A 12424-nucleotide genomic window follows, 5' to 3' on the forward strand; every position below is an offset into this window, starting at 1 on the left:
ACGGACTGCACAACTGGGGTGCTGAACCAGAGCACAGCATCCTCATTAAAAGCTGCTTGCGAGAGTTTCTGGTCTTTCTCCGGGTGTGGGTGCCAGGGGCTCTAGGGTCCGATTCTCCCCATCTTGCTGGCCAGCCACAGGGCACACAGCCGGCGGGATCCAGAATCACCGATGCCGGGCATGCCTGTCTCCAGGGATGTCCCGTGAGTCCCTCCAGGTACCACACAGAATTCCCACCGCTGCCACGCTGGCTGAGGCCACCTGAAACTGCCCTGTGGCGGGCTCATTTATACCTGGACCTGTCAAGCCTCAGCCTCTCGGAGCTTTAGTCCTCTCGGAGCAGGACTTTAGTCCTGCGGTTTTCACCCCTCCCTAAGGGGAAGGTGGCCAGGGGTCACACGGCTGCCCAGAGGCCAGCTGGGGGCAGACCCTGCCGCCCTGCGAGGCTTGGACCAGGGGGGTCTCTATCCCCCTCTGGGCTTGGTGGTCCAGAACCCAGGCCCGGGCCCCTTGCTCTCAGATCTGCTGGCGCCCCTCACCCTCACCCTGGTGGCCCCACTTGCTACCTGGGGGACTTGCCCCGGGCACATCATAGCTCTCGACGCCCTGTTTGCAGCCCCCCGCCCCTGGCAATCTGCTTGGTCTCTTCCTGCCTCGTTTCCCCACCGCTGGGTGGTCTGTGGTCCAGGTGACCTGGAGCAGATACAGAGAAGCTTTAGGGGACATGTAGCACGGCTTAGCTGGGGCTCCTGTAAGCCGGGCACCTTTCCAAGTGCTCGGCCCCCTCGCCTCCGAGGCGGTGGCATCCATGTCCCTCCTCCCACGGGGAGAGGACAGGGCAGGGGCAGGGAAGCATCTTGCCTGAGACCACAGGCCAGGAGTAAGTCGGGGAGCCAGCCCAATGCCCCTGAGCTCAGGGTGGTGTCCCCGGCCCTCGGCTGGCTGGCGTGTGAGCTGTGGATCCAAGAGAGGCTGTGGCCGGGGGGTGGGCTACCCGGAGGCCCCTCCTGGCTAAGGACCATGTGCTCGTAAACTTTAATTTCCACACAGTAGAGAAACATATGGTAAAAGCAAATGGGGGTCCACTGTACAGCGAAGCTCACAAATACACCTCAACACACACGTGCTCCCCAGCTGCTCTAGGGGCCGATTCTGTGAGCCGGTGGCCCCGTGCAGAACGGCACAGGGGAGGCGAAGCCGGCTCAGTCCTCGCAAGCCCTCCCCCCATCAGGACGCTTCCTCTGCCCGCCGGCCCATGGTCACCTCCAGGGGGACAAGCGGCCTCCCAGACACTCTGCTCCTGGCCAGTCTCTCTCCCGCCCAGGAAGGTGAACCTCATCACCAGCCACAGGGTTGGGCTGGGAAGCCAGGGGACCTCCCCCCGGGGCCTGCTCTGGGCCAGGTCCCCACACTTGATGCCTCAAGGGGGTCAGACACGGCCGCCGTCCAGGTCCTCCAGGCTGGCGGAGCGACAGCCTTGGTCATTCACTGTGGTGGGCACTGTAGCGTCTGGGGCAGGGGCTGGGAGGCCTTCGTCGGGGAGGACGGGCTGGGGAACTGACCTGAGCAGGTGAGTGGGAGCAGAGGGTGGGGTAGGTGCAGGTTGGGCATTTCGACAGAGGTTGGACAGGTATAAAGGCAGGGGAGCAGAAGGGAGGGTGGGACCTGTGGGGAACTCCGGAGGAGTGTTCTGGATATCCCGGGCACTTGGAAGGTGGCCGTCAGGAGCATCTGTACGAGGGGGACACCGGCTGCCCCTGTGGCACAGTGATGTTGGAGTGTCAACCTTCCCGAAGGCTGAAGTGGGTCCCTGGCCAAGCCCTGCCTGTGTCTCTGCCCCTGGATGGCCAGGAGGAGGCCACCAGCCCTGCTGAGGACCGTTCATGGTCCTTCGTCCTGACCCTGTGCGCGGCAACAGCTCTGGACGGGACCTCTCGGCCGGCACCTGTCCCGGGCTGCAGGCTCTGGCACGCGGCGACGTGGGGAGGGGCCCCATGCTCACAGGACCACCTCGGGCACGATGCTGAACAGGAGGTCATCATTCCCCCGCCGCACCTCCAGCAGCAGAGGGGACTCCGTCAGGATGGCCTCCTGCAGCTCGCTCGAGTCCACCAGAGGGCGCCCGTTGACCTTGACGATGATGTCGCCATCTTGAATGCCCCCTCTGCCAATGGAGAGACACCCAGTCACCGCACATCCCTGAGAGGCTGGGACCCCGCTCAGGGGACGATCCGGTTAAACAGCAGCAGTTAAGAAAAGTCATTTCAACAGGTAAGAACAGCATCCTGACTGCAAGGTTCTTACACCAGATGGAAACCGATGTCCTCCAATGGGCTAGTGCTTTGTGAGCCTGCTTCTTCTCTACATTACAAGGGCTGGGTTCAAGTTCTGGCTGTAGCCTTTTTGGCTGGGCTGCCACAGGCCAGGCACTTGGCCCCTTTGAGCCTCAGTTTCCATATCTGCGGTCCCATGTGGGAACAGGCTTGCGGATTACGAGGTCCAGGCTGCGGTGAGGGTTGACTAATGAGGCAGCAGACACCCTTGCCACTGAGCCCACCGCTCTAGTTCTTGAGGCGGCTTGCCTGGGGTCCCTCCCAGTAACTGCTGAAACCCTGAATAAGGGGCCTGAGTTTGGTGGCTATTCATTGGCTTCACAGACCTATGTTCCAACAAGTTCTACTACAGGCCAGCTGTGGACCGAGCACCTGCGCTATGGGGACTGCATCTTCCCGCACAGCCTCTGAAGCAGCATGACAGAAAACAGGAAGAGGGGTCCTGTTCGGTGGCGGGGGCCCTGCGGGGCTGGAGGCCTGCCTGCCTGGCTCTTCTCCACTCCACATCCTGCCCTCGCCCCTCATAGACCCCCTGTGCACGACCTCCAGCTCCAGGGATTACTGTGTAGACCACTGACCGAATGAGCTCACATACCGTACAGACACACACCTGGGGCAGAGGAGGGAGGGGCTTGCTCAGAGCCCCTCTGGGGCCTGAATCAGCCGTGCAAGCATGCAGCACCTACACTACACGGGCTGGCTCAGCTCACGGTGCTGCAAACAGTCAACTGTTCTCCGATACTTGGCAGTTTCAAAGAAAAAGGTGCTTTGTCTCATTTGATCTTGACAAAGCCTCCTGAGGGGAGAAAGGGGAGGCCGAATTGTGCCCATTTTTCAGATGAGGAAACAGGCCCAGGAAGACCCCAGTGTGCCCACCGAGCTGGTGGGAGTTGGGCTGGATTGGGGACTGAGCTCTGGTGGGGTCTCCACTACTCTGTCTCTAGACCCAAAGGAGAGGACACACTGGGCTGAGGAAGGGCACTGCCAATGCTCTAAGGGGTACCTCATCTCTTCAGCCTGCCCCCGGTTTAGGCGATAGGCCGGAATCCCACCTGCCACTTCCGTGCCATGTCATTTGCTGGGGGGGGGAATGGTGGCTCAAGGTCAAGCAAGGTCACTGAAGCGGGCCCACCCTAGGCCTCATGCCCACCCAACTCCACCTGCCAGGATGTCTGATTGCCTCCTGTCCAGTGTCCCTGCTTCCCATAGTGCAGCCTACCTCTGAGAAGGTGAGTTTGGAACAACCTCTTGCACATAAATCCCACTGCTGACCGATGGGAAGTCTGGGTTGCTGGCCTTTAGTTCTTCTGCCAAACTGAAAAGGAAGTTCCACAATGAACACACTTCTTCTGAGCCTCCGTGGCACAAAGCTGCCCTCCCTCCCCCCACCACCCACGCCAGAAGAGGCATCTTTGGACCCCGCCACTGCTCTGTCCTACCACTGACCACTCTGGGTTGTCACTGATTCTTCTCAGTGTCCCCCACTTGACATGGGATCCTCAAGAGAAAGTTTACTGAAGGTAGGTGATGAGAAGTGTGGATAAGGGAGGGTGATGGATAGACGGGAGGGTGGGTGGGAGGAGGGATGAGAGAAAGGAAGGAAAGGTAGAAGGATGGATGAACAAATGGACAGATGGATGGATGGAAGGAAGGATGGATAAATGGACAGATGAAAGATGAGCAATGAGTGAGTCATGGACTGGATAGACAGAGGCTGGACAGGTGGCATGATGGATGGATAGATGGATGGATGGATGGATGGATGGTGTGATGGATGGACAGACGGATGGTGTGATAGACTGATGGAAGGGTGGTGTGATAGATGGATGGACAGATGGTGTGATGGATGAATGGATGACAGTCAGAAAGAAAGAACACATTTAATAGATAAAAGTTGGTATATTGGTCTTGATTACAAATGACTGTTAGATTTAATCCCTAGATTAGCAGTTGATCAAATGGAAGAATGATCATTTTAGGGACTGTATAGTTTTGAGGGTATAATCAATTGAGCATGCCTTAGTTTTCCCCAGAGCACCCAATGCTCCTCCTTCTCCAAATCCTTGGACTTGGCTTTGCATATTTTTCTCTCCCTGATTCCCTTCCTTCCCCCTCTTTCTCCTTTTCCTTACACACCCCACCCTTTATTTCACTATCAGTGTTTCCAGCCACCCACTCTGCTACAGACATGATACTGATGAGCAGGACAGAGTCCTCACTCCCAAGGAGCTCAGGTTCAAAGTTGAGGAGTGTAGGGTACAAACAGGCAATTCCAACCCGTGGGGCCAGGGCAATGCTTGGAAAAGAAGCACAGCTATGCAGGGGGAAAAGGTGGAACTCCCCGCACTTGAGCGGCATGGTGAGGAGAACAGTGTCTCCCCAAAATTCGTGTCCACCCAGAACCTCAGAATGTGACCTTTGGTACAAATAGGGTCTTTAAAGATCTAACTCATTAAGGATCTCTAGGTAGTGTCATCCTGACTTAGGGTGGGACCTAAATCCAAGGACTGGTGTTTTCATAAGAGAAAGAAGAGGGAGATTTGAACACAGACAGAGGAGGCCACAATCTGCAGATGGAGGCAGAGATTGGGGTGATGTGGCTACAAGCCAAGAAACACCTGGAGCCCCCCAGAAGCAGGGAGAGCAAAGAAGAACTCCCCACAGAGCCTCCAGCGGGAGCACAGACCTGCTGATGCTCTGATTTTGGACTATTAGCATCCAGAACGGCAAGATAATGAATTCCTATCGTCTTAAGCCACCCAGTTTGTGGTAATTCGTATGGCAGCCATAGAAGCTTTCTTCCTGGAGGAGGGGGCACCTGAATGGAGTCCTGAGGGAGCTGAAGGAACCTATCAGACAAAGCGGGGAAAGGCATTGCAGGCAGAGGGCTTGCCTGAGCAGAGGCTTGGGAGTCTGAGTGTCTGGCCCTCGGGAACACCTGCAGGTGGCCAGACAGAGCTGGGCAGGGTCTGGGAGGAGAGCTGAGGAGAGGGATGAGGATGGAGGGGCAGCAGGGTTGCATCCTCAGACACTCACCTCAGTGTGATGGTCCGCATCCGTATGCCAATGAATCGCTTCTTCCAGTCTGGGAACAAAACAGGGCAGGACTCCATTAAAGCCACTATGAAAGCCTCTGCCCTCCTTGAAGAGCCATGTGGGGGGCCGAAATTCCCCCCAGGAGCAAAAAGCAGCAGGATCCATCCTATATGGTCACAGGCTAGAGCTGCCTCTATCTTCCAGGCTGTTGTTGAGGAGCTGGGAGATGTCCTGCCTAGTCTGGTAACTTCATGCTCACCCTTGCTCTCAGGCCCCATGCAACCACATCAGCTCCCACAGCTGCTTGGCCGCTGAGCCCCACACTCAAACCCCAATGGCCAGTGGGGCTCTCCTCTCCAGCCTCCATCTCACAGGCTCCCCAAACTCATCTGCTCAGATCTGAACTTGTTACCTTCTCCTGCCTTCCCCATAAATTATAACATTAGCCTATAATGCCCAGTGAGTACTAGCCATGTGCCAGGCCCTCCAGTTGGAGACTTAAACACACAACTTTCCAAGGCTGCGTCAGCCTGTGACTTAAAAAGTGATTTAACCCCAGAAATAGCATTTACCTATTTAGTACCATAAAACAAGTCTCAGTACAATTAAAATGTCTTACAAAAACATGCTCTCTGACCACAATGGAATTAAAGTAGAAATCGGTAATAGAAGGGTATCTAGAAGATTTCCAACAACTTAGAAACCAAATAACACACTTCTGAATTCTTCATCTTCAAAGAAGAAAGAAAAAAGGAAATTAGAAAGTATTTAAAACCAATAAAAATGGGAAAATGACATATCAACAGTTGTGAGGTACAGGTGAAGCAGTACATGGGGGAAATTAATAGTACCAGAGTGCTAATATCGGAGAAGAAAGGTCTCACATCACTGATTTTAGCTTTCACCTTGAGAACTAGAAAGAGAAGACCAAATGAAACCCAATGTAAGAGGAAGAAAGGGAATAATAAAGACTAGAAATCAGTGAGATGAGAAAACAGAAATTCAATACAGAAAATAAATGAAGAGCAAAAGCTTACTCTTGGAGATCAATAAAATCAATAAGCTTTCAGCCAGACTTATCAGCCAAAAGAATAAAAAAGAAAAAGACAAGACAATTATCCACATCAGGATCAGGCATGGGAGAAGGGACATCACCACAGACCCTACAGTACTGAAAGAGTAGTAAGATGTAATTATGAACAACTGGATGCCAACACATTTGACAACTCAGATACAATGCATACATTTCTTGAAGTTTCCAAACTGCCAGATCTCACTCAAGAAGAAGCACATAACCACAGTAGCCCTGCCTTTATTTTGTAGTTAAAAATCTTCCTACAAGGAAAACATCAGGGCCAGATGGTCCCACAGGAGAATTCTACCTAATGTTTAGGAAAGAAATAGTATCAACTCTGCAGAAACTCTTCTAGAAAACTGAAAATGAGTGAACACCTCTGGGATGTTGTGATTTATAAGAAATATGTGTTTTGGTTTTCGTTTATGGTTTCCAGCACACGGCCCCTAAAACTTCTGTAATTCCCTGTGACAAGCACTCTGGGGACATCTTTTTGCTGCCAGCCCCTGAAATAGCCTCATGGTGATACATGTGTGAAGGACGTCTTCTGTTACTCTTACAAGAAGCCCCTTTCAACCACTCCCGAGTGTATGTAACTGCCGTGGTTTTGAGAAGCCCCTAAGGATGGGTCTGGTTGCCAGGAAACCTACAATGTGATTACGGGGTTGAACTTCAGCCCTAACTTCCACACCCCTTCTGGGGAAAGGTGAGGGGCTGGACGTGCAAATAATCACCAATGGCAGTGATTTGAACTAATTGTGCCTACATGAAGAAGCCTCCATACAACCCCAAGAGCAGGGATCAGAGAGCTTCCAGGTTGGTGGACGTGGAGGTGCTCTGTGTCTTTTCCCAGACCTACCCTGTGCTTCTCTCCGATTGTTGTTCTTGAATTATACCTCTTTATATACAAACTGGTCATCTAGCTAGTAAACTGTTTTCCTGAGCTCTGTGAGCTGCTCCAGCAAATGATCAAACCCAAGGAAGTGGCCGTGGCAACCCCCAATCTCTAGCCGGTGGGTCAGAAGCACAGGCTGAACTTGTGATTGGCATCTGGAGTGGGGGGCGGTCTTGTGCGACCTTAACTGTGAGTTCTGACAGTACCTCCATGTAGACAGTGTTAGACTTGGGTGAAACAGTAGGACAGCCAGCTGGTGTGGGGAAGCTCCTTGCATTTGGTCACTAGGGTGTCAGAAGTGAAACGGTGTCATAGCAGAGAACTGAGGATAGACAAGAGGCACAGGAGGAGTGTTCTTCCTAAAAATTTCCCAACCATCATCCTGATGCCAAAACCAGGAGAGAAAACTAGACCAACACCCCTCACGAAGACGGCTGCAGAAAACCCTTAGACATGTTCCGTGAATCAAATCCAACAACATATCCCAAGGATAATGCATCACGACTGAGGGAGCTTTATCCCAGGAATGCAAGGATGGTTTACCATTCAAAAATCAGCCAAAGCAATTTACCACATGAACAGACTACAAAGGAAAGTTGCCATCTCAAAAGGTGCAGAAAAGGAGTCTGACAAAATCTTCTAACATCTGTTCCTGAAAAACCTACGAATGCAAGGGAACTTTTTCCACCTAATGAAGGACGCCTGCAAGAGACATTGAGCGAGCATCCTCCTTGCTGGTGAGAGATAGAGACTTCTCCCCAAGGGCAGGAAAGACGCCAGCCCATCCACTCTCACCACTTATTTAATATCTTACGGAGGCTCCATCCCGGCGAGAACAAGAGAAAAGGCATCCAGACTGGAAAGAAGCCAAACTGACTCTGTGCACAGACTGCAGAATCATCTGTGTGGAAAAGCTGATGGAACCCACAGAAAGTCCTACCAGCATAAGCTGCGAAGGTCACGGGATCTCTCATGATTAGTCGACATACGAAAATCAACGTTACTTGTATATTCTGGTGACGAACAATCGGAAATTGAACTTCAACATAGAAACAACTGAAACAACTGAAATTGAAATCAGGAATTGACAAGCTGATTCTAAAATCCATGTGGAAATGCAAAGGATCCCCCAAAACCAGAATGACGTTGGAGGCGGGACAAAGCCGGAGGGCTGATGTCGCCTGACTTGAAGACTCAGCAGAACTGCAGTAATCAGGACAGACAGACAAGTGGGACAGAATGGGCTCATTTTATTTTCGACAAAGGAGTAAAGGCCATTCAGTGGAGAAAAACACACGATGTCGGGACAACTGACTCTCCAAAGCGGGGGAAAAAAAAAAGAACTTTGATTCATACGTTGCACCCTTTTAAAAAATTAATTCAAATTGCATTGTCATCCTAACTCGAAGACCTCAGAAAGTAAACTGCTAGAAGAAAAGGTAGGAGAAGATATCCCTGACCTTTGGTTAGCAAAGATTTCTTAGATACAATTCCACATGCAACGATCCATTAAAAAAATAATTGGCAAATGAGACTTCATAAAAATTGACAAAACACCCGCTCTTTGAAGGCACCCGTCAGGGGAATGAAGTTAAGCGGCGGGAGGAGACATTTGCAGCTCGTCTCTCTGACAAAGGCCCCCATCCAGAATGCACCCAGACCCTCTCAAAACCTTGTAAAAACACAAAAAACCCAAGTTTTTAAAGTGGGCAAAATATCTCAACTAACATTTTTGCAGGACGGGGGCGAGGGGCTGGCCCATGGCTCCGCTGGGTCGGTGGCTTTCGTGTTTACCCCCAGCAAGTGCAGCCCCAGACGCTTTGGAGCAGAGTGCGGTCTGCCCTACGTGGTCCGCCCTACGTTTTGAAAGGACCCCTCGGCTGGGAAGCATCTGTAGGGCAAGGGCAGCTGCTCATCCCAGTGCAGCGCTCCACGACGGGGCCAGGCTGGTGATGGAAATCTGGGAGTCACTCCCTAGAAGGCATTTCCGTCCATAGGCGGGGTGAGGTTCTCAGAGCTTGGAGAAAGGCCCACCATCCTGCTCCTGACATGGGTGCTGGCCCCTCGTCAGCATCGCTCAGAACCCTAAGGTCATGCTTCAAAACAGGAAGGAGGCTGAGCTTCCCGTGCTTGTGTGTGAGCAGCGCCCTGGCTAGGCAGAGGGGCAGCCCTGTCCCCCCAGAGGCAGAGGCCATCCTATTAGAGACCTTGGTTGGAAGCCCACGGCCCACCCCAGAGCCAGCAGGCTCAGCCAGATGTGGCTTCTCCAGAAACCCGGGTGGGTGGGGCTGGTGCGGGGTGGCCTGATTGAGTTTCCGGGTCAGCAGACAACCCTGTGTCTCCTCCTTCACGGAAGATCACCGAAATGCGGAGGGTCCCGCGGGCTGTGCTGGGAACATGGAGGTGGGCTGAAGGTCCCGACTTTGTTTCCTGCTACACAGGCCACGGAAACACTCTGGACCCACGTGAGGCAAGAAAGCCAGTGAAGGAAATGAAATGATAGGCAGGGGGAGGAGGGAAGGGGAGGGTGTTGGGGGACCGAGGAGAGGGAGGGGAAGGGGGAAGAGAGCCGGCTTTGGGTACCGATCGCTCCCTTCAGAGACCGGCAGCCCCCCACACTGCGAGGGCACTAACGCAGCTGGACAGGGCACTGAAAGGGGTTCGCTGTACGGAACGTGAGTTTCACCTCAACAAAACCCCAAACCAAGCCAGAGAGAAGCTCACGCCTGGTGCTTTGCGGGCATCAGGGCTGACCCCTGATTTGCCCCCTGAACCCCCATCCCAGGAGCTGCCCCTCCACCTCGCTCACACTCTGCATCTCGCCTTCCAGCAAGCCCTGTTGGCTCCCAGTTCAACACTGACCGGGACCCAACCACGCCTCACCCTGCAGCCGCCGTCACCCCTGCCTCGGCCCCGCTGGTTTCCCTCAGCAGAATCCCCCCCAGCACCCGTGGCTCCCCGCCAGCCCATGCCTGCCGCCCCCACCCCGCGCCCCCTCTCCCTGCCCTCCTCACAGGACATAAGGGTGCTCCCGCAGCCCGCCGCCCCCCCGTACCCCGCATCCCTCTCCCTGCCCCCCTCACAGGACATATGGGGGCTCCCGCAGCCCGCCGCCCCCCCGCCCCCTCTCCCTGCCCCCCTCACAGGACATAAGGGGGCTCCCGCAGCCCGCTGCCCCCCCCCGTGCCCCCGGACCCCTGCACCCCTCTCCTGCCCCCCTCACGGGATACAAGGGGGCTCCTGCAGCCCGCCGCCCCGTCTAGAGTAAAAGCTCCCGGCTGCCGTGAGCTGGGCTCTCTGCCCGCGGGAGTCCAGGCTCCGCGCAGGCGCACATCCGCTGTGGGCCCCTCTGGCCCCAGCCCCGCGCTGCAGCCCCGAGCGCTGAGCACCGGTCCTAGCCCCGGTCCTAGCCCCGGTCCTAGCCCCGGGCTGCGGAGAGCCGAGCTCAGGTTTCGGGGACACTAAAGCCTAGGTGGACCTTGGAGAAGGGACAGGGGGCTGCAGAGCACAGGTGCTGCCCCGCCACACCCTTGCCTCCGGCTGCTGCCTCCAGGCCTGGGGGGAACACTCTAGCCCACAGGTGTCCCTAGTCTGCCTGTGACCTGGAGGCCAGGGAATGGGCATTCCAGTCTCTTCTTGCCGGAACCCCAGCGCCTCCCTGCAGCTCTCCCTGGGCGCATAGGCCACAGAGACCCCTGGGGCAGGAGACGAGTGACGTTTCCACTCCCCAGGCTGGATGGGACCCCACGGTTCACGGAGGGCCAGGTATCCATAGCCAACCAGCCGCACTGACCCAAACACCCCTGGGGGCACGCTCTAGTCCTAAACCTGGCTGAGCCCCCAAACTCTCCTGTGGCCTGAAGCGGAGCTTCCCTTGGACCAGCATGGTGGCCCCTCTTCCCTTGAGAGCCACCCAGAGGCCTCTGTACCCCATACCTAGACAGGAACAAGAAATGCACTGTAATGTCTCCTTGGTTTAATTTAAGGATGCCTTGTTTTAAAGAACTTTAGATTAACTGGGTTTAAGTATTTTGATCATTTTATTAAGACAAAAAAGCAGGAGTAAACACCAGTCAGCTTCAGAAGGGCTTTAAATTATAGATTCAGTCATCCAGCTAAGATTTGTTGGGCTTTCTGATGAGTCCACATGTCCTGGGGGAGGTGACAGCTCTGGGGACAGGGCCTGAGAGTTTCCCAGGGTATCTGGGGTGAGGTCAGCACTGACAGGGATAGTCTCTGCACCACAAAGGAACGGACCCTGCTGGCCCCTGGTGGGTTCTGAGAGAGGAGAGGAAGCGAGGCAAGAAGCAAGAGGCTGCTATCATCCGATTTCTAACAGTCACCTGACAGCTCAGTCTGCAAAATGCAGCTCCACCGATTTCCAGGAAGGGAGCCAAAGTGAAAGGCACCCTTGGAGCAGAGGATAATCACACTAGAAAAGCTCAGTTATTAGAGAAAGCACCAAGGCTATGCCAGGTGTGAAGGTGCAACCCTGGGTTAAGTTCTGAGCTTCCTAGCAGCCAAGGAGAAAAGATGTGGGGTTAGATACCGCCCCCCCATCCAATAGAAGAAGCGTTGAGCTTCTTCAGGGAAGATGGGCTCTACCCTGGCTCCAGGCCATCTTCACATGAGGGACCCCGATGAACCCAACGGAGTCCTCAACAGCGGTTCTTCGCGTGACCAGTCCTCATGGCACTGGTCTTGGCTGCACTGGGCTCCATGTGCTTGGCTGGTGGGATCGTGGAGGATCAGGCAAGCATGAGGAAGCCCCCTGCTCTCAATGAACTGCTGGTGAGGGGGCTGGGAGGAGACATGGAAGCAATTTGAAGGTGTGAGTAGTGGGGTCGAGGCAAGTCTGGGCATTGGCCAGGTGGGCATGGAAGACAAAATGGCGGGAGACGTTCACTTGGGCTAAAATGAAAGGCGGGAAAGTGGAGGGCACCAGGAAACCTCCTGAGATCAGGAGACGTAGGACCCTCCTTTGGAAGGCAGCTGTGACCACCAACTTTAAGAAGGTGATGGGCAGGCCCTCACTGGGGAGAGTAACCTGTGCCTGGCTAAGGCCTCCCCCAGGTGGGTGCTCAC

At 54.5% G+C, this 12424-nt stretch overlaps 1 protein-coding gene across 4 annotated transcripts in view; it reads right to left on the bottom strand.

Moving 5' to 3' along the window:
- Positions 1 to 1019: 1019 nt before the first annotated feature.
- The window catches only part of HTRA3 (HtrA serine peptidase 3), a 32448-nt gene continuing 21043 nt past the window's right edge, over positions 1020 to 12424 (bottom strand). The window contains exons 7-9 of one of the 4 annotated variants that reach the window (XM_027599929.2): positions 5370 to 5418; positions 3553 to 3648; positions 1020 to 2164 (exon numbers count right to left, since the gene is read on the bottom strand). In XM_027599929.2, coding sequence (XP_027455730.2) covers positions 1999 to 2164; positions 3553 to 3648; positions 5370 to 5418 — 311 coding nt within the window. In that variant the 3' untranslated portion in view covers positions 1020 to 1998. Of the gene's footprint in view, positions 2165 to 3552; positions 3649 to 5369; positions 5419 to 11365; positions 12140 to 12424 lie in introns of those variants that run through there. The other 3 variants (XR_003520970.2, XM_027599930.2, XM_027599931.2) reach the window with 3 other exon arrangements.

Source organism: Zalophus californianus, chromosome 2 (assembly GCF_009762305.2).
Source record: "Zalophus californianus isolate mZalCal1 chromosome 2, mZalCal1.pri.v2, whole genome shotgun sequence".
Lineage (NCBI taxonomy): Eukaryota > Metazoa > Chordata > Mammalia > Carnivora > Otariidae > Zalophus > Zalophus californianus.